The sequence below is a fragment of the Takifugu flavidus genome, chromosome 16 (assembly GCF_003711565.1).
Source record: "Takifugu flavidus isolate HTHZ2018 chromosome 16, ASM371156v2, whole genome shotgun sequence".
NCBI classification, from domain to species: domain Eukaryota; kingdom Metazoa; phylum Chordata; class Actinopteri; order Tetraodontiformes; family Tetraodontidae; genus Takifugu; species Takifugu flavidus.
In genome coordinates this window covers 3820220-3838839 of record NC_079535.1, presented here as the reverse complement: position 1 = coordinate 3838839, position 18620 = coordinate 3820220, and the positions used below count along the sequence as shown (strand labels likewise).

The 18620-nt window shown below is 47.8% G+C and overlaps 1 protein-coding gene across 4 annotated transcripts in view; it reads left to right on the top strand.

The window, feature by feature from the left end:
- slc25a21 (solute carrier family 25 member 21) overlaps positions 1–18620 on the top strand; it is a 60645-nt gene that overhangs the window by 39056 nt on the left and 2969 nt on the right. For all 4 annotated transcript variants that reach the window (XM_057058359.1, XM_057058361.1, XM_057058362.1 and 1 more), the window contains 6 exons: positions 1910–1958; positions 9034–9117; positions 13925–13991; positions 14325–14384; positions 17056–17163; positions 17237–17401. In XM_057058359.1, coding sequence (XP_056914339.1) covers positions 1910–1958; positions 9034–9117; positions 13925–13991; positions 14325–14384; positions 17056–17163; positions 17237–17401 — 533 coding nt within the window. The remainder of the gene's footprint in view (positions 1–1909; positions 1959–9033; positions 9118–13924; positions 13992–14324; positions 14385–17055; positions 17164–17236; positions 17402–18620) is intronic.

The following is an 18620-nucleotide window of genomic DNA, read 5'->3' as shown; positions in this document are numbered from 1 at the left end:
GATCAGGTGGGAAACCAGGAAGCTCCATGCAAGAAAATAAAGTGAAGTCCTGCCAAGTGTTTGGATAAGACTTTAAACAGCAGTGTATTATTGAATATCTGCAAACATGTTCTACTGGGCTGGAGCAGAAAACAAACAAGCTAATGTTATCGACAATTAACTGCTTCACTGAGAATAACCTCTCAACCGTGTCAAGTTGCATCATTTTGCATCTGTCACCAGGTAAAGACATGCAACACCCTCCTGTGCACCTGCCTATTGTGTTCTGATTGACAGGGCACATAACATTTGTTCTGTGTCGACTCTTGAGTCGCGCTTGCTTTTAAAAACTGTCGCTGAGTGTAGAATCTGGATCACTTTCAGTTTTTTCCCGCCTCTTTATGTGTCAACAGTTCAAATAAGCACGGTGCGGTTTTGCATTCGAGGCTGTCGTCGCTAACCCTTCTACAGCCGCTATCTCCAAGAAGTAAAGGTGTCGTTTCGGCCCCCGCTGCCCTCTGACACAGATCACTAAAAAGCCTCAGAGCTGGTGTCCACACGCTGAACTAATCACCGTATCTGAAAGGCACAGTGGGGCAGACTGGCTAATTAGTAAAGAGTGTTAACTACTGTTAGCTGTCTAAGTTAACGAAGCATTCGGTAACCTGTATCCTTCAAAGTTCCTGTAATCTGAGGTTTACGATGAGGCCCAAAATCTACCATGAATCATTTTAGGTCAAGAATCCAGATGTGCTGCAGGAGAACAAGGGTCCAGTGGGAGTTTCCTCATTTGTTTTGTTTATTTCTCCTAAGATGATCCAACTCAAAGCCTTCCTCTTATATTTGTTAGTTCTCAGACTCGCATTATGTCATTAAAAACAACAAAGCCTCGATACCGAGAGTGCCTGACCCCTGAAGTATTCGGTTCAGGTGAGGCTTCACGCATCTCCTGCTGGAGCATGTTCGCTCCCTTCTCAACATCACCTTGTTTGCACAGGACGAAGAAACAGGCGGTCGAGCCGGTTTGGTTTCATCATGTAATCTGATTACCCGCTGACAGATCTGATGTGCCTCCTCTCCACCGCAGGCATATTAATGGCGAGGACGGAGAATAATGCGTCCAAAGCCGCCTTGTATTCAGCTCTGGAGTGCTGTATTGCTGTCAGGTCTACCGAGGCGTGAACGATGGGATTCAGTTTGTCTGGCCTGTCGGTAACACGCTTCAATCCCTGTTTTCCGGTCCTTCTGTTCCTCAAGACTCAGCTGCAGACAAACTCGGTTTTCCTGTGGTATTTCAGTTGATAATTACTTCCATGGAAAAACCACAGAAGACACATTCTTTTATTGACAATATGTTTAATTGAGCAAATTAGACGGGGTCCATTTTGCGCAGCAGCTGTGTACACACGCGGAGGAATCTGTAAGGGAAGCCCTCAGAGCCCCAGTAAAGGGATTCACTGAGAACTGCGGACCTGGGAAAAAAAACCCTCATGTCAGGAGGCGTCTCTCTGCCAAAGCGGTGGCTTTTTTTAATGCAGATGCACGTCATTGGCGTGCGTACCAATCCTCAGAGGCCCTCGCCGATCGTCAGGCCATGTCGATTCTGCAGCTGCCGATGTGTCGGGTCCTGTGGACCGGTGGGTCGGTGGCTTTAGAGCCTCGGAGAGGGTTTGGGATTTAGAAAAGGGTTTGGGAAGACGGTGTTCCCATCGGTGCAGGAGTGAAATCAAACATCACTCATTTAGGGGCGTTTTAGTGAGATGGGATGAAGACGGATGGCCAGTCCGTTTGGAGTTTCAGAACATTCCTTTAAAAATCACTTTGATTCCTACTGAGATCAAAGCATGTGTTTAGTCTGAAATCACAGAGTGGCTGAATCATTTATGATCTGTTTCCAATTATGAATTTGACTCATCTTTTCGCCTTTTAGGTCTGGTGGAGATCTGCTTAATGCACCCCCTTGACGTAGTGAAGACGAGGTAAGACCCCGCCGAAAGCGAATATGCTAAAAGTCCTACTCTGTGCTGCATGTGAGCTACACACAGGAACCTCCAGATCTGCCTGGAATCGTCTGACCTGGACAAGACTCAACGCTCAAACGTCTGGGGCTTATTGATAAAAAGGACGGCACTGTTTGGAAATATGTCATTCCCGGCAAAGACGGCATTATGAAAGGGAATTCTTTTAGTCTGTGGTCGGTGAGCACGCAGGGTGAAGATGAGCCAGATGCCGCTAAATGCGTCGGCTGCTTTTTAACGACCGGCTTGCTTGTTACGCAAAAGCAGCAGCCGTCTTTGAGTGATCAGGAGCCTCGCACCACAGCATCTCAGCCAGCCATAAACAGGTCGTGGGCTACCAGTAAAGCTTTATAGTCCCTCACAGGCCAAGCCGAGACCTCTGGCTTCATTCTCAACCCCCTCCCCTCCCCCGTGCCCCCTCACTCTTTCTGTCATTTACGGCAGCAGTTTCTTGGTAAATCAATTGCCCGGCGTGCCTTTTAAAAGAGTGAGATGGTTGCACTTTGAAGGCAGCGCCAACACCAGAACAATAAGAACGGCCGGGATAAAAGCCAGCGCCGGGCGGCGTGGCGTTACTCGATATTTGATACTTTGAAGCTTAAAGCGTGATTTACGGTCACGTATGGAAGCTATGTGGGTTTATTACAGGTAAGTCGTCAGCGCTGCCCGTCCGTCCTCATGCAGGGGTCAGGGTTAAAAGTGCACGCTCTATTTTCTTTGTAACTCTCATCCTTAAAAAGTGGTAAAAGCTGCTCTGAATGTTGACAGGTTTATCTGTCCTTTCCTCCATTTGTCTCCATGTGTTTACAGTAACTATTCGTTCGGGCTAAACTGACTCCTTTTGGTCTCAGAGGTTAAAACGCAGACATCTTTAATGAGGAGATTCGGGTATCAAACACGTAGGCAGCAGATATGCATGAACACACACCTAAAACCAGTGCCCAAACCCAGTGGACGGACCAGCTAATTGGGACAACGAAGGAGCTGAAATCTATTAGGGAGTCAGACAGCGACACACCTCCAGTCGGTCACTTTCTCCCTCAGCCAGGCATGGCTCTTATTAGGCACCGGCCCCGGCTTTAATGTCCACCGCCTCAGATTAAACAGCAACTGGAGTAAATTTACCTTTTTCCACTGACTCAGAATCAAAGGGACCCCCCCCCCCCCATTTCTTTTTCCACTTTTTTTTCTCTTTGCAAGGTAAATGTGTACCTGCCTGGGAGCCCTTGTTTGCCTATTTTCCAAATGAGGGTTTATCTTACCGTGAAGGGGGAGGACGAGGTGTGTTCGTTTAGAAACTGGCGTCAGAAGTGAGAGTTGTGCGTCTTTTTTGCCTTTGTTGTTGGATTTTTACTCCCCGTTGTGCTCCTCGCTACTTAGTCAAGCCGTGACCCCCTTCACTCACCTCTGCTAACAAGTACATCTATCTTACATCTTAAAGAACTCCTGCGGAGCACGCAGATTTACCACCACTTTCATCACGGTTAAAAGAGGCAAATGCATATAAATACATTGGAACAGGAGTATGCGTGCGACACAGAGCTTCCTGTCTGTATGGTCTGCCTTATGGGCCACATTTTTACACCTTAATGCAAAGGACAGAACAAAACTAGCCAAAAAAGCATTAAAAAATAGACTTTTCCCCCTAATCTGACCCTCTGTGATCATTATTTTCCCAGTGTTCTCCACTGTCACGTGTCAAAATGTGCCTCAAAAACAGACTAGAGGAAAAACGGCTAATGAGACAAGAGAAAATGTTGACTGCACGTCAGCCTGGAAGAGCGCAACATAGCTGGAATATAGCATGTAATGTTGGAGCGAAGTTGTGGGCCACGGATATTTTCTTTAGCGTTCTGTGAAACGGCGTAATTACGGACGTAACAGAACATCTGCAACAGTTCTCGCACTGTTGTTCCCCTTTAACACACGCAATCCATGAGCAACAGTCAAACCAGTGAAAGGTTTTTTAAAAGTTTGAGTCAAAAACGCACCAGCACCCCACCGCGGTGTGGGGTGTAGATGGAGGGTGGGGGGGTGAAGGGAGGGACGAAGTCAGTTTTGCTGAAAGAGAGACACCAGAACTGGAGTTACAGCTTTTCATTAACCTGGAAACCACCTAGTTACATGGTTCATGGGCTGGTCTCAGCTCACTTAGAGGTAACAAAGGGTGTCAGGCGGCACATTCTGTGGGGGGCTGTGTGCTTGGGGCACCCCATCTGACTCTGATCAGGTTCTCCCTCTCATTAGAGACTCGGGCTGCGTTCCCTTCATGTCGAGATCCTGTTACACGGAGCTCCGCCCTAATACACAAGAATGCACAAACATTCTCATCTGAAAGCAGCTTCCATCAACCCGTCAGACTTCCGGCACGCAGTCGAAGCCCCGCCTTCCTCGTGTTCGGACCCCCATCGGCAGGGAATCCTGCCAGCGTGAGCTCGGTGCCGTTTTCTTTACATCTGAGCGATTGGACGTGTTTGCCTTAATGAGCCCCTAAGATGTATTTATGTACAGTACCTCCTGGCTCAGCCCCTCCTCCTCTGCTGCTGCCCCCCCCCCCCCCCTTCCCCAGATCATTGACCTACACATTACGAACCATCCTCCACTGGTCCTTCTACCACCGATGCTCTTCTGTAGAGCTATTTATGCTCCAAAAAATCACGTTATTTAATTGCTTTGCATGACAGAGGCTGCTTCAAGGCCCGCTGGAAAACTTGGTATCGTCCCTCACTCGTAGCCGTTTCCATAGCAACTCTGCTCCCATTTGGCAACACGTTAAAACGTGTCCAACTTATGAGGAAGGTGTTGAAAGTGATCTGTGTTGATGGGCTCAGACAGGGAACAGTTCCGAGGGCAGCCCAGAGCCCCCCCCCCCCAACTTCTGCCCCCAGCTGCTCGGTGAACCTCCGTGCACCTATGGAGGAATCCCTGACACAACCTTCAAACAGCAGGGTACAAAGGGGCTGCAGCCTGATGGCCGGTCAGCACTGTGAGACTGCGGAGCCAGACGTTCCTCCGTCTGCGTAAACCCAAACACGCAGGAAAAACCGGCGAGTATCATTTTGGGCTGTAATCACGAGCGCAAACGTGTTTGGCAGAATTAACGCTTTGAAAAACTCCAGGCTCTCCTGAGGACCAGGCAGTTCACCTAATTTCTTTGTATGATCCGACCAAGGACTTTAAATATTGTGATCAAGACGCACGGATTATCAATCTGCCCCAGAGTCCCCAAGAATTATGTTGATTTGAAGTGATTGTGCATCTCACATTCCAGACTTGTAATTTTCAGTTTGTTAACTGTAACCATGTGTTTCCTAACCCACACCTTAACCATATTTTATTTCCTGAAACCGCAGTCTTTTCCTAACCAGAATCATGCTGGAGCTGCCATGTGCACGGGCTGCAGAAAAGCAGAACCTTTAAAGAATGCTTGTCTTGGAGCCGTCGACGTGCAGCTCTTTCTTTTTATGCTGATTGGAGTTCCATTCCTTGTTTCTGAGTGTACGCAGCAAAAAACTATCCAAGAGTGAAGCATCAAATGAGCGAAAGAAACATTTCACTTACTCGTGCTGCAAAAAATGAGCAACATGAGGATGAGAAGCATGAGGCTGTTTGATCGTTATGAGAGGAAGTCAATTTTAATATAATCTGGTAGATTTAGAATCATTGATTCTCCTCAGCATATTTAACATTGGATCATTCCGTTTCTCCCAACATTTCCCTATCTTTTTGATCTTTCTTTGATGATAACACCCCAACATCATTTTTTGGTGCAATCCTTGGGGAAGATTCTAATCAAATGGAACTTCCAACGTTTTCCAACGCTGCAGTGAAAAACGTGTCATCGCCTCAAAAATACACTCGTAATGCTCAAAACATCTGACTCAGGTTGGGCCCATCCTCATGCTGTTTTATGCAGCCCTTTTCCTGCTCCTTCATGGCAGCACAGCCTGATCTGAGGTCAGAGAGGTCAAGGTATATGAGCAGACATCTGGACAGAACTGGTCCCAACATGACCAAAGGGAACCGGAGTTGGTTTTATCAGACTGAGAAAGAAGCCAAAGTTCCAGCTTCCTCCGTCTTTATCTGCCCCTAACATACTGCCCCATGTCTCAAGCTGCCCCAGGTCCGGCGGGTTTGCAGTTCTTGTGTCACCAGTCCAGATCTGACTCTGGCAGCCTGCCGTGTCACGAGCTCCGGGGCTTTATCACTTCCCCTCTGCTCCCATCTCTGTGTCCTCTTCCCTTTGACACTGTTTTCCTATTCCTCCTAAGGTCTTCCTTTATTGGCCTCCTCCAGTCACTCAAACATATTTTTCTACTTTAGCACACTTTTTTTTTGTTGTATTTCAGTTTTTAATGTTTGGCTAGTGTTCTTGTGCCGTTTAACTGCACATAGTTACACTGGATTAGTGTCAGACTTGTATGGAAGTCCAACGTGGAAAAGATACGCTCCGAGATTATTGAGCAAACACACAACTTTTGCATCTATTGTTGACAGTTTCTATTCATGGTTATCCAAATAGTTTAGGCTAACCGAGGCCGTGACCATCGTGTTGGACTGTTGAGGTCGGCAAAATGCTTTTAACCTCATGTTCCAATCCAATGGTCCTCTACCGCCTCATTAAAATTAATTGTCTGGCTGTAAAAAAATCAATTTCGGCTTTATATTTCCTGCTGGACTGTCTGTAGATTTATCCCAGAGATTTCATCCTGTGGCTGTGTTGATTCATTTCTTTCTTTTTTACACTGTACTTGGCATTTCCTAAAGCCACGAGTAGAACAAGACTTTCCCTGGAGATGATATACTTGACGCCTGGAGAGGGAGTCCTATCTGTAAATAGGATCATCCGTGAGATGTGAGGTGTCCGTGTGTTGAACCAGGTCGGACTGACACTGAGAGAACACCATTAGTGCCAGAGTTCTCCTGATCTGCACCTCCAAGGCCCCTTCCACCCTTTCCCCCCTGTCATTAATGAGCGTCACCCCAACATCTCGTCCGCTCAGATGTGACAGCCCGTCTTGTTGGTACTCGGTTCAAGGGTCTGGGAGCGGGCACGGCCTTGCACGGACCTCAAACACGCTGCTCTTGCCCATAAAAATACAAAGAATTGGACCTGGAACCGTTGCTCCACCCTCCTTTACCTTTTTGACTTCATGGACGCTGAGGGTTTGTACTTTTATAGGCAGTGGAGGTCAGATGGGTAAAGTCTTATTATTTACCCCGATGTCTTGGTCATAGAAGCCCCAACCTGCCCTCACCTTCACCCTCACATGGGCAGCTCTGGGCCTGTAAAACAGAACCACTGGAAGAGAGGGATATTGGAAGGGAATGAAAGGAGGAGTACTCTCGATGAACCCACAGATCTCCTCAATAGCTCCACCAGGGTAAACTGTATCTCTGCCTGCTATGATTGAAAGAGACGCTCAAAGCGGCGTGTTTAAAAGAAGCCCCGGGGCTTCCTAGAGTCTTCTATCTGCAGAGTTTACGATCTCTGCTGCTGATTCCAAGGCTGAGAGAATCCGCCAGAGCAAAGTGGACCACCTTCCACTCCTCTCTGGCCAAAGAGGATGAAATTATGAAGCAAAAGTTGAGGTCTTTGTCTTTACAGATGGGATACTCATACTTTGCCCTTATTTTCAATGTTGGTTTCCATGACGAGTGACATTAGCAACTTCCTTGCCAGGGGCCTGATGGTTCCCCTGCTGCCACAAGTTCTTCTGGTCCTCCCTATTATCTCCCACTCCACGGGCCTTGCTGTTTGGTCCCTGGCTTTTATGGCAGTGTAGGAGAGGGCCATGAGGAAATGAGGTGACCTCGGGGTCGCGAGTCGAGTCAGGGGGTTGGAACCGGACCGCAGCCCTTTCGAACTAACTCTGTAAGAGCTACTTTGTGTTGAGGTAAGCAAAGCACAGAGACAGGAGGAGACCGGGGACAGGGTCCCTTCCATCCTTGACCCCAGCATCATATGCCTTTCATTAAGCCAGATTTGAATATGTTTACAAGCCCCAGTGGTCTTAAATCTTCCGGCCTTTTGCCACCGCCACCTCCGTGCCTCTCGTTGCGCCATCCCCTCATCCCTGCAGCCCTTCTTTTGATTCTTCTCTTTAATATGGTGTCAGACATCTATTTATTATGCTGTTTTAACTGGTTTTCAGGAGCGGGTTACAAGCTATTTGGGAATCCACAAAGCAGGATTTGAGGGACACCCTTCTAAGATGTTAATCTGTTAGCGATATGAAAGGCCGCTCACCCCACTAAACCCCCCTCCACTGGAACCCGGGGGCTCTTTATGGCCCCATCAGGCACCCGCATGGACGACTTACTGCTGACCTTGTGACCTGGCAGTTGAAGCCATATGAGGAGGGAATCTTTTTCTTGTCCTATTACCCTCCTCTCCCTTCCCTTAAATCCGCTTATGTTGCTGTCTTCAGAACACACAGTGATTGTATGAAGAGCACACAGGTCTGATCTGCCTTAAACACGTCCCGTTTGCTTTATTTGTGGGGGGATGGTCACTTCTAAACCGTAATGAGATCTCCGATCATCTTAAAACATGAAAATCTACCAGACTCTGTCTACATTCTTTCTTTTTCAGCGCGACAGGCCTGTCATGTAAAAGATTTACACGCAACTAGCTGCCTTTATTAGCGCGGCACCAGCGTGTTTGCTGTACAACAGAAACTCCCTCAACTGGCTCCATCATATTAAAAATTTACACGTAACTGAAGAGCTGTTTCGATCGGCTTAATAGCGTGTTAGCAGCTGAAAAGCTCGCTGCAACAGGCCTGGTCCCGGGGAGTTGGGCGGCTAATTGGATCGGTTGGGTTAAATAAATGTTTGAGTTCTCCTCTGTGTTGGGGGGATCTGGTGGCAGGAGTGTGGAAAAAAACACACATGAAAGGAGAGCTGAGGAAAATACGGCGAGCTCATTTATGATAAGATCCCATTTGTTCTGAGTGTATTTTACACACAGGTGTGACTGTGTACAGTAGCCTGTTGCACTGAGAGAGTAATGAGAACTTGTTTGTCGTTACAGATTCCAGATCCAAAGAGGAAGCAGCGACCCCAATAGTTACAAGAGCCTGGGTGATTGCTTCCGGACCATCTTCCGCAATGAGGGGTAGGTTTTTCCACAACCGTTGTCATCCGTCGCACAGAAAAAACCCACTGATTGGGGCTAACAGTCGGTTCAGCCTTCCTGTTTCCTGTGTGCACAAGGAGGTAATTGCCCTCGTTTGTCTTTGATCTTACAGAGATTTAAATTCATTCAGCCCTTTTTTTTTTTTTTTTTTTGGATGAATCGATATGTTCACAAACACAAATGCAGAAAGAGCTCATGGCATTTATTAAAGGGCTAATCCAGTTTCATCAGATTCAATTCCTTTTAAATCAAGGAATATCCTTTAGAAATAATGCTTGGTAATAAGTTTTTTTTTAATTGTCTATTTGACAAAACACAGCATCAGTTTATGGGACGTGTCCAAAAGTTGTCACCAGAGATGAGAGATATTCAGCAGCAGATCAGGATGTAAAACCCTCTGAGTGAAGCAGGCACCATAGCCTAGCCCCCCCTGCCCCTGCCCCTGCCCCTGCCCCTGCCCCTGCCCCTGCCCCTGCCCCAGGAACAGGCCTGCGAGACGACGCAGGTGCTCGTTCTGTTTACGGCGAGTCGACAGCTTTACAGCGGACATGAAGCCGATCTGCAGCGAGGTGCGAGGGAGGCCCGGCCTGTGACAGTTGGAAGCTCTGCGCGAGTCTAGCAGATCCAGCTACAGTTCCGCACACACACACACACACACAAACACACAGTGTGAAATTCAATACCTGTGTGCCTACATGCTTTTTAGGTGTGTCCTCTGACACAAGATTCACATGAATTTCCACAGTCTCTGACATAATAAAGCTGTTGCCAAATTACACAGCAACGTTCACATCACCTGTGACCGATATTTGACTGTGGGTTTACCTAAAGAAACACTGCAGCAGGAAGATCCACTTTCCCATCCACCACTTATCAGGAACGACCTGCTCCTATTGAGGTTTTCCCCAGTAGCACGTCCCAGATTACCGCCAGTCAAAACCACTTAGGCCTAAGTAATAGAAATAGAATTAAGTTCCACCATTGTGGAATTATTATTAATAAAAATAAACCTCTGCCTTCAGCTCCTAGCACAACGTGGCTAACCTCTCTTCCTCCCGCTCTCTGATGTGATGAGGGATGAAACCTGATCTCCCAGCACGAGCCTGGTGATTAAACCGAGCAACCATGTGGAAACGCGCACATGCAAAGGTCCAAATATATAACTGCAGGAAATCATTTGAATCCTGGGAGTCTGAAAAATGACAATGTTAGAGTAGATTATTATGATAAAAAACACAACATTATTAAATGCCATAACCGTGCTCAGGCGTGTGTGACGGCGTTGATTCCGCTCACAGACACTTTGTTGCTGTATTAACTTACAGGCCTTTTTCTCTGGGTGTAGCAGCGTGAGCGCCTGTTAAGTGTTTCCGTCTGGAAGGAAACAAAAAAGACTCTTTTCTCTTGCGTTCTGGAGCGGGGTACCCAGGGTCTGGGTCAGGACCCAGAGCACGGTCCACAGAATAAGAAAAACGTCCATCACATTAGAGATCCTTGGCCTTAAACACATCAGCTAATGCTAGTACGGGGGCCCAGCCGCAGCACAAAAGGCAAATTCCAAATTCCCAAGATAATTTCTAAAAATATCTCCAACTGGAAATACTTGTAAATCCAGTCGTGAAAAATATTTTGTTCTCTGACTCAACAGCCACTCTAGGTTCTGCCACAAACCGGGGACAAGTATTCGGTTCCTAAAATTCAAAGATGTTCCGCTAAATGCGCCCAAATGTCATCCATATGGAACCTTGTGGCACTGTCCACAATATATTTTAACGTACTAATAAAGAGCGAAGGAAAGTAATGATATGAGGAGATAATGTCAGAATTTTAATGTTGTTGCTTCATAATTTGTGTGATTCATGTGTCGTTTGTGCGTTTATCTTGTAAATCTCTAATGGCAGTAATTTTCCCTGTCACTGATAAAGTCAAGGTGAGACAAGACGAGACAACACATTTGCAGTGGAAGCGTGCTGGTAGACCGCTCTCCCTTCTCGTGACTTTCCTCTGAAAACTGAACTGGGATTGAGCAAAATGTGCTGGAAATGTTCCACTGGACGGAGTCAGTGCCAAACTCCTCCCCACACGGCTGTTAAAAAAGGAAAGGTTTATGAAAATGAAAGCCAAATCCCACACACGCACACACACACGTGCACGTCGCCTCCAGTCCTTCACTCGCTCTGTGTCAGGAGGCCATTTGTTTAAAAAAAGCCAAAAGGGGACTTAACGTGTCGTTTCCATTGGAAATCAAATGAGCATTCAAACGAGGGCCACTCACTAGAGGCCATATTTGTCCTGTAACAAAATTCACTCCTCCATCACCACCCGATGGCTCCCCAGCCTGACCACACCCGGGAAATCTGTGGCCAGCATTTGCATGGACAGACAGAGGCGAGGGAATGGGCTTCCGTCTGACTGAAATAACTTGTTGACACTAACGATGTCGGGGATTAATTGGGCTCGCCATAAAGAGGGAGCGGAGGTTGTCCCGTCCTTCTGGAGTTATGTGCAGGACAAACGAGCCCCTGCACCCACAATATTTACACTGGGGCCAAATCGGGCCAGATAATCTGTGTTGCCACAACAACGCCGGTGCCGCCGTGCACAGGTCACAGTCTGTCCGCTCACCTGTGTTCAGTATCAATACGCGCTCGCCTGCACGCAGCGAAGCCACGGGATACGCTTCATTTAACGCCCAACCGTCTGCTTCCACACGTGGTTCTTCCCAGGTGACGTTTTGGCCGCGTTCACCCAGCAATGGCCGCGGGACTGGAAGCGATTGGAGAAGCTTTTTGTCCCCAAGCAGCCACCGTAGGCACTCCAACAGGGTCTACTTGATGTCGGTTCACATCCTCACCGCCAGGGGCTGCGACATCCCACACGCCTGACCTACGTGACAAGACCTGATTGAGTTATTTACCTATTTCAACCGTTTTAAAGCACACGTCTGTAAACAGAATGATCCCCCGGTGGGAGGGTGGGGATAACAATATAACTGACCCCCCCCCCCAATATCTTTAAATGATCATTTGAAAAGGAAAGAACTTTAGCTGACTCTTATCAAGTCTCAAGCTTTGATGTCTGATGAGTAGGGTTAGCCTCCCGAGATTAAGGGAAATTAGATATCTGAGTGATCTGCCATCTTTATTGTGCTTGTACCTTCTTGCACGTCAAAGGCTGGTCAGGTTCTCATGGAGAACCGGCCGAACAACCCAAACATTAAGGCTCAAACCTCCAGGTTTCTGCTTCTGTCAAGTTCTGTAAATAGTCTGAATCTTCAGGGCCTTCAGGTTTTCTTTTGAATCCTCCTTTTTGGCCCAAGGAGGGAAGCACTCGGTCCTGGGAAGAGGGGTGGAGGCAGGACGACGCCCCGCACAGGTGACACAGGTGCCACAGGTGACACAGGTGACCGGTCCCTCACAGGACTTTAGTAAGGGTGGACCTGATGTGGAAGACTGAGCTGTGAGGTGTACTTGCTGTCCTGAAACTGCCTGAGCAGATATTCATCAGTAATTTACATTCCTGCCTGTTTTCCTGGGAGAATTTTCATTGTTTGAATGGGACAGGTCCAAACTGTAAATGATTCCGAAGCATTTAAATCCTTAAAAGATTTACAGAAACATTCTCCCACATGGAAATGACGCCACGACCTGCGTTTTATCCAGGCTTTTCTCTCCGTACGTAACTTATTTTATCATTTTCCTGGCACCGGCTCGCATGTTAAATCGGCTGGATTTATGAGCGAGCAAAGCTAAGCTAGAGCACCAAATTGACTGAAATTATACAGCTGTTGCCCTTTGAAACGTACAGAACGTGGAGTCATGAAAAAAACACTTAAATCATTTCCTCTGCAGAAATTCTCTGCCAGCGTTTGTGGTTTCAGGATATATCTCAGCAGTGATTTTGCCAAACAGCGGCACTATATTTTCTGTTTACATTCTGAAGGCTTGGAAGTAGGCGAGCGGTAGCCGCGCACATTCATCAAAGCGGCGGCTGGAAGGAGCGCGCGGGTGTTGGGAAATATAAACCCGATTAGTAGCTCCACTCGCATCTTTGAAGCAGTTCAGTTGGTGCAGAAATACCCCAAATGACATCATGAACGTAGCTCAGCTCAGCCCGTAGCAGCAATTTGTTGCATGATATGAGATGTAGGATCCAGATTTCTGGAGCCCGACGGGCCTGAAGTCAGTAAATCCGTGTCTCTGCTGCATTAAGATCGCTCATGATTGTCTTCGCTGATTGTCTTCGACATGTGGTTGCCATTTATTCCCACGCAGTGTGACAAAATTAAGAAATTAGTTATGGAAAATGAATTTGTTTACTCAATTACGCTCCATGTGTCCCCTTTTGGGGTGTAATTTACGCCCGAGGCTGTCACATTATACAATACAAAGTCTACAAACACGTGTGAAGCACTTGATAAATTACATTTCCCAGCTTACGCCGCTCAAACAGGGACCGTAATTGTTTTGTGGTCGTGCATGAAGTTCATAAATGCGGCCGTGTCCAGTGATTTGTTTTGCTAAGCCAACCGTCCAGAAGACTAATTATCACAGACTGCAACAACCTTAAAACCACCCTGATGTTGAGGCGTTTGATGGTCATGCTGGCGTCCATCCCAGCAGCCTCAGGCGTGAAGAGGAGGAGGAGGAGGAGTAAACCTTTATCTGTGGTTTTAATGGTACAGCCGGTCCAGGATCGGCCCTCAAAGAAGACCATTTTTCCATAAATCCCAGTTGGTGGCACCTGGGGGTCGACCATCAAGTAAATTTCTCCTCTCTGTCTGCAGAATCTTCGGCTTCTACAAGGGAATCCTGCCGCCAATCGTGGCTGAGACGCCGAAGAGGGCCGTGAAGGTGAGCTGAGGGGTGTAACAGGAGGCGCTAGCATGGCGCTAGCACGGAACCCGTGACCGCTCCTTCCTTTTGGCCCAGTAAATATCATCTGGCATATTTGATGGGCTGATAATTTGTGTGTAGCAAGCAAAGTTGTGAAACGGCGCCCAGATTAAGACGGCCAGCGTGACGTCAGACACACCCCCACAAGCCTCTTCCTCGGAATCGTCTCTGTCTCACGCACTCCGCCTCCAGCGGCGTGTCTGCGCCATCGCCGATGAGTTATATCGGTGTCAGCGTTTTAACGCGCGTCGCCACGGCAACAGCTCATTTATCTTTCTCTTCTCTCCGCAGTTTTTCACCTTTGAGCAGTACAAGAAGTTGCTGAATTTGACCCCTTTGTCCCCGGGCGTTGTGAGTCCAGCACACACGACACCTGAACACACTGTTACCCGGAAAAACAAACACACTCCGGCTGGGCCAGAAAGAGCGTTACACCCAGTGAGGCCAAAAACTATTTTGGAACACACAAGCTTTGGTGTAACACTTCCTGTTAGCACTGAGCTCTTTGTTCCCACTAATGTGGAGTCTGGGGCTGCAGGGGTTAATGTGAGTTTGTGTTTCCAAACCAGAAATGAAGTGAATTTCATACAACAACACAATGTTGGGAGTTCTGGTCAACCATCAAGGAAGCGGCGTAGAACTAAAACTACTCTGGACAATTTAGTTTAAATTGCACGTTTTATTTGAACAGAAGCTACTTTAATTTACTTTTCTCAGAACCCTGCAGAACTGAGCTGCGCCGCCCGTGCTGCTCTGCACCATATTTCAGCTGTTCCAATGCTGATTATGTGTCGACGTTTAGCGTCTATGCTAACACGCTAGTCTTGCTGATTCTGCTATTTTTACAACACTATATCCAAAACGTTGCTTCCTTATTAGCGCGATTAGCATCAATAGCATCATTTGTACTCTGGTCCCACCACCTGTCTCAATGGCTCCGTCCCTGGTCTGTGTTGTAGCTGGACAAATTTGGACAGATTTGCATGGCCAGGGTGTGGCCGTCACACACCAGCTATTCAGGTGGCAGCCAAGCGTCAGGCGTGATGGATGGCTCACCTGGAAAGCAGCGTTGTGTGAACAACCGCTGGTGGAGAAATGTTTACCTGCCCTATCCATCACCCTGCACTCCTCCTCCTCCCTCGCTATCTCTCAATCTCCCCCTTCACCCTCCCCTCCTCCCAGAGCCCCCCCTCCTACCGAAATCACACCTGTTCACCTACAGACAGTCTCTAATAGACCGCTGCCCGCCACAGAGTACCTTCATTTCAATTAAAGACCCAATAACACGAATCCAGGCCGGTTTCCTGGCTGTGTAAACATCACAAAGATGTGTGAGAAGATGGTCGCAGGATAAAGAGCCAGGAAGAGTAATGAGCCGTAGACGCGGTCCCGACATGGTTCCATTACTTCCGTGTGAGCGCGCACGCACCCATATGTGACATTTGTGGTTTTTTCTGATCCTTGGTCATCAAATTAGTCCAGCAGCATTTATGGCGCCTCTGTCACACAGGTTGTGTTTGCTTGTTTTTCGGGTTCTTGTTTTCTTTGCCGCGGCATACTCACACAGTTGTTTGTCGTGCGTGTGTGTGAGTGTGTTTTTAAAGAAATTCCTCATATGTACAAACGCCCACATCAGTCCGCAGGGGTGTGTCTGGAAAAGTCAGAGGAGGATTTCATCGATCTTTTGTTCTAAGTGATGTGAGCACATTTTAGTGACGCGTGTGTTTAAATCTTGATAAACATGCATGTTGCCGCCTCACCGTTGGCACAAATTAAACCGTGTGTGTGTGTGTGTGTGTGTGTGTGTGTGTGTGTGTGTGTGTTAATAGGCTTCAGTTTCAAGTGTCTCATCAGAAACTATGAAGGAATATCGACAAGTTTATTTTACAGAAATTACTTGATTGGTTTTGTTTTATTATGGTGGGATTAAGACACCATGGACAGTTGGTTCTGTTAACCAAACAGCCTGTTTACATTTAGACCCTCCAAAAAGTGGAGATATATTTAAAACAACCACCACATGCTTCAGGATTAACCCAGATTTATGCAACTAAAACACTTGATTATGTTTACAAAGGGGTCGGACGCGTATCAAAACGATGGCACGGTTTAAGGAAAAATAAGAAACTTGAATCTGGATGGTTTTTAATTCCAGAAGGGACAGAAATGAGTATTTCGGCAACTGGTGCCTAAATCTGTATTTTCTAAGCAGAGGATCGGAGCGGCCAGTAGCATTTTAGCCTGACTTGCACTCAATAAATAGCTACAGTTAGCGCCACCAGCTAGCTACTGTCTGCTAACTCTCCTCTGTACCAAAGCTAATCTTTAGTCTTGACCTGCCGTCACTCTGGATTTGAAGTCGCTCTTGCTAACGTTGGCAACGAGATGAGAACGCAAACGCTTCTGTTTAACTGTTAACATCAGTAACACGAGCCCGAGCCCTCATTGAACAGCACGTCCACCCTGGCATTGAGTTTGAGAAGGTGGGGACGCAACCTTCTGACGTCTGCAGTCCCAACAGTCACAGTTGCTATGGAAACTCCCCTCTAATTGGGTTTGTTTCATCAAGGTTGTCAGTTTCACACTGCAACACAATGGTTCCTGGGAGAACCTTTTCATGGCTAACTTGCCTTAAAACAGACTTTGGAGGGTAGAAAGGGACGGGCAGCCATGCTCACATGCACTAACATGTACGCTGAGCCAGCCCACAGCGAGCAGAGGAGCTCAAGTTACAGCAAACACTCAGGTGCCTTCACAACACTACCCTCGCGCCGCAATTTGTCGTCCGCCCTCTGTTGCCGAGACATTTGGAATCTCCCGTATTTCACCCCGAAAAACTCTCACGATCCCGTTTCCTCCATTTTGTTGGGTCCTCTCGACGATAATAAGCACGGGCGTCTCTAGCGTCTGTCAAACAACGACCGACACCAGGAAAAAAACGAGCAAATGTCCATCTAAGATGCATAAAAAGAGGCGAGTCTGGACCCCAACGTGCTCTGAAACCCCGTCCTTCCTCCTGCAGGCGCTGTCCGTCGCAGGGCTGGGCGCAGGCTTGACTGAAGCTGTTGTCGTCAACCCGTTCGAGGTGGTGAAAGTCAGCCTGCAGGCCAACAGAGACGCCTTCAAAGAGGTTGTTGGGCATAAATCACTGGCAACGTGTTTGTGTGAGCTGCGCTTTATTCAGCGGATGCCCTCTCTTACAGCAACCCTCCTCGTTCGCTCAAGCAAGACGCATCATAAAGACGGACGGGTTCGGGCGGAAAGGCCTGAATAAAGGGCTGACGTCGACGCTGGGACGCCACGGAGTCTTCAACATGATCTACTTTGGCTTCTATTTCAACGTTAAGGACGCCATCCCCACCAGCCCGGTAACACACCCTCACTTCCTGGCCCACAGCAGACGGAGAGCCAGGAGATTCTAACCTCGGCTACACGCAGCTTTTTGCTGCCTCCAGGCTACGCGCTACACATGTCCCAGCCACTTCGCCTCATGGGAGAGTTGCGAGTGTTTGACAGTATGATTAGTGAGGCTGCCGGCCTCAGCAGGGAGGAAGCCAAAATCAGAGAAGAGCTTGTAAGATCAGCCCCGCTAATACCTCATCTGTTTGCTCCTCATAACATCCTCAAAGTTTCAGGTTACACATCCGGCAGGCTCTGATGGCCCAAACAAAAGTTAATTTTGTTTAATGGAAATGTTACCATCCGCCCCTTCCACATGTACAAACTGGGAGCATTAGATTAACTCCAATGAACTAATTGGAAGCAGAGACTATTTTCAGGGGGAGGTTGCCGGGCCCGCTGCATTTTCCGCATTTTTCCAGTGACGCACGGCGAGCAGAGGAGCGAGTGGTCATCCTCCTCTGGATGATAATTATGTGGCTAGGTGACCCAAATAGCTCTGTTCTTCTTCTTCTTCTTTGTGGGGCTGGGCCACATCTGTATACACGGATGGAATGATGTTTGCGAGAGGCTAACGATGACTATTGTTGAAGACGCATAAATACTGCGGCTCCGACATCTCGCAGGCCGAACGGACGGCGGCGTTCCTCCAAATCCCCTTTAGTCGGCAACAATGAACTTGCAAATTGAGCCGGCCGAATCCGGGCTGCTCCCGCGCGGCTGTTTTAACAGCGTGCGGGAGGAATCATCACTCATAGGTGAATGTGCGAGGAGATGTTTGCTTAAGGCTGTTAGGAAGTGGCTTGATGGGTGTGCTTAGGCCGCGGGTATGCTAGCCCCATTCCACACCGCCCGCCGGAGGAAAAGAGAAGAAGTGGGATTAGCTGTTGATTTACCTCGACTCTCAGGGTGTCCAGCCACTTGAGAAAGGCCCGGACCAAAGAGGCTGCTGTCATTTGTAAAAATATCCCGGCCAATTAGCTGTCGGAGCTCTCTGAGTCTGGGCTTCTTTGGTACAGTAATACCCCTGCGCCCAGTCGCAGCCCAATTACACAAATTGTCCCCATATGCCTCCTCAGTCTGCCTGCATGCACCCTGTTTATAAATCCTCTCTGCTGGCTCCTCAAAGAACATGTGCTTCTGTTCAGCCAATCAGAGCCCTGCGCCACAGCCAGGAAGTCCTAATCT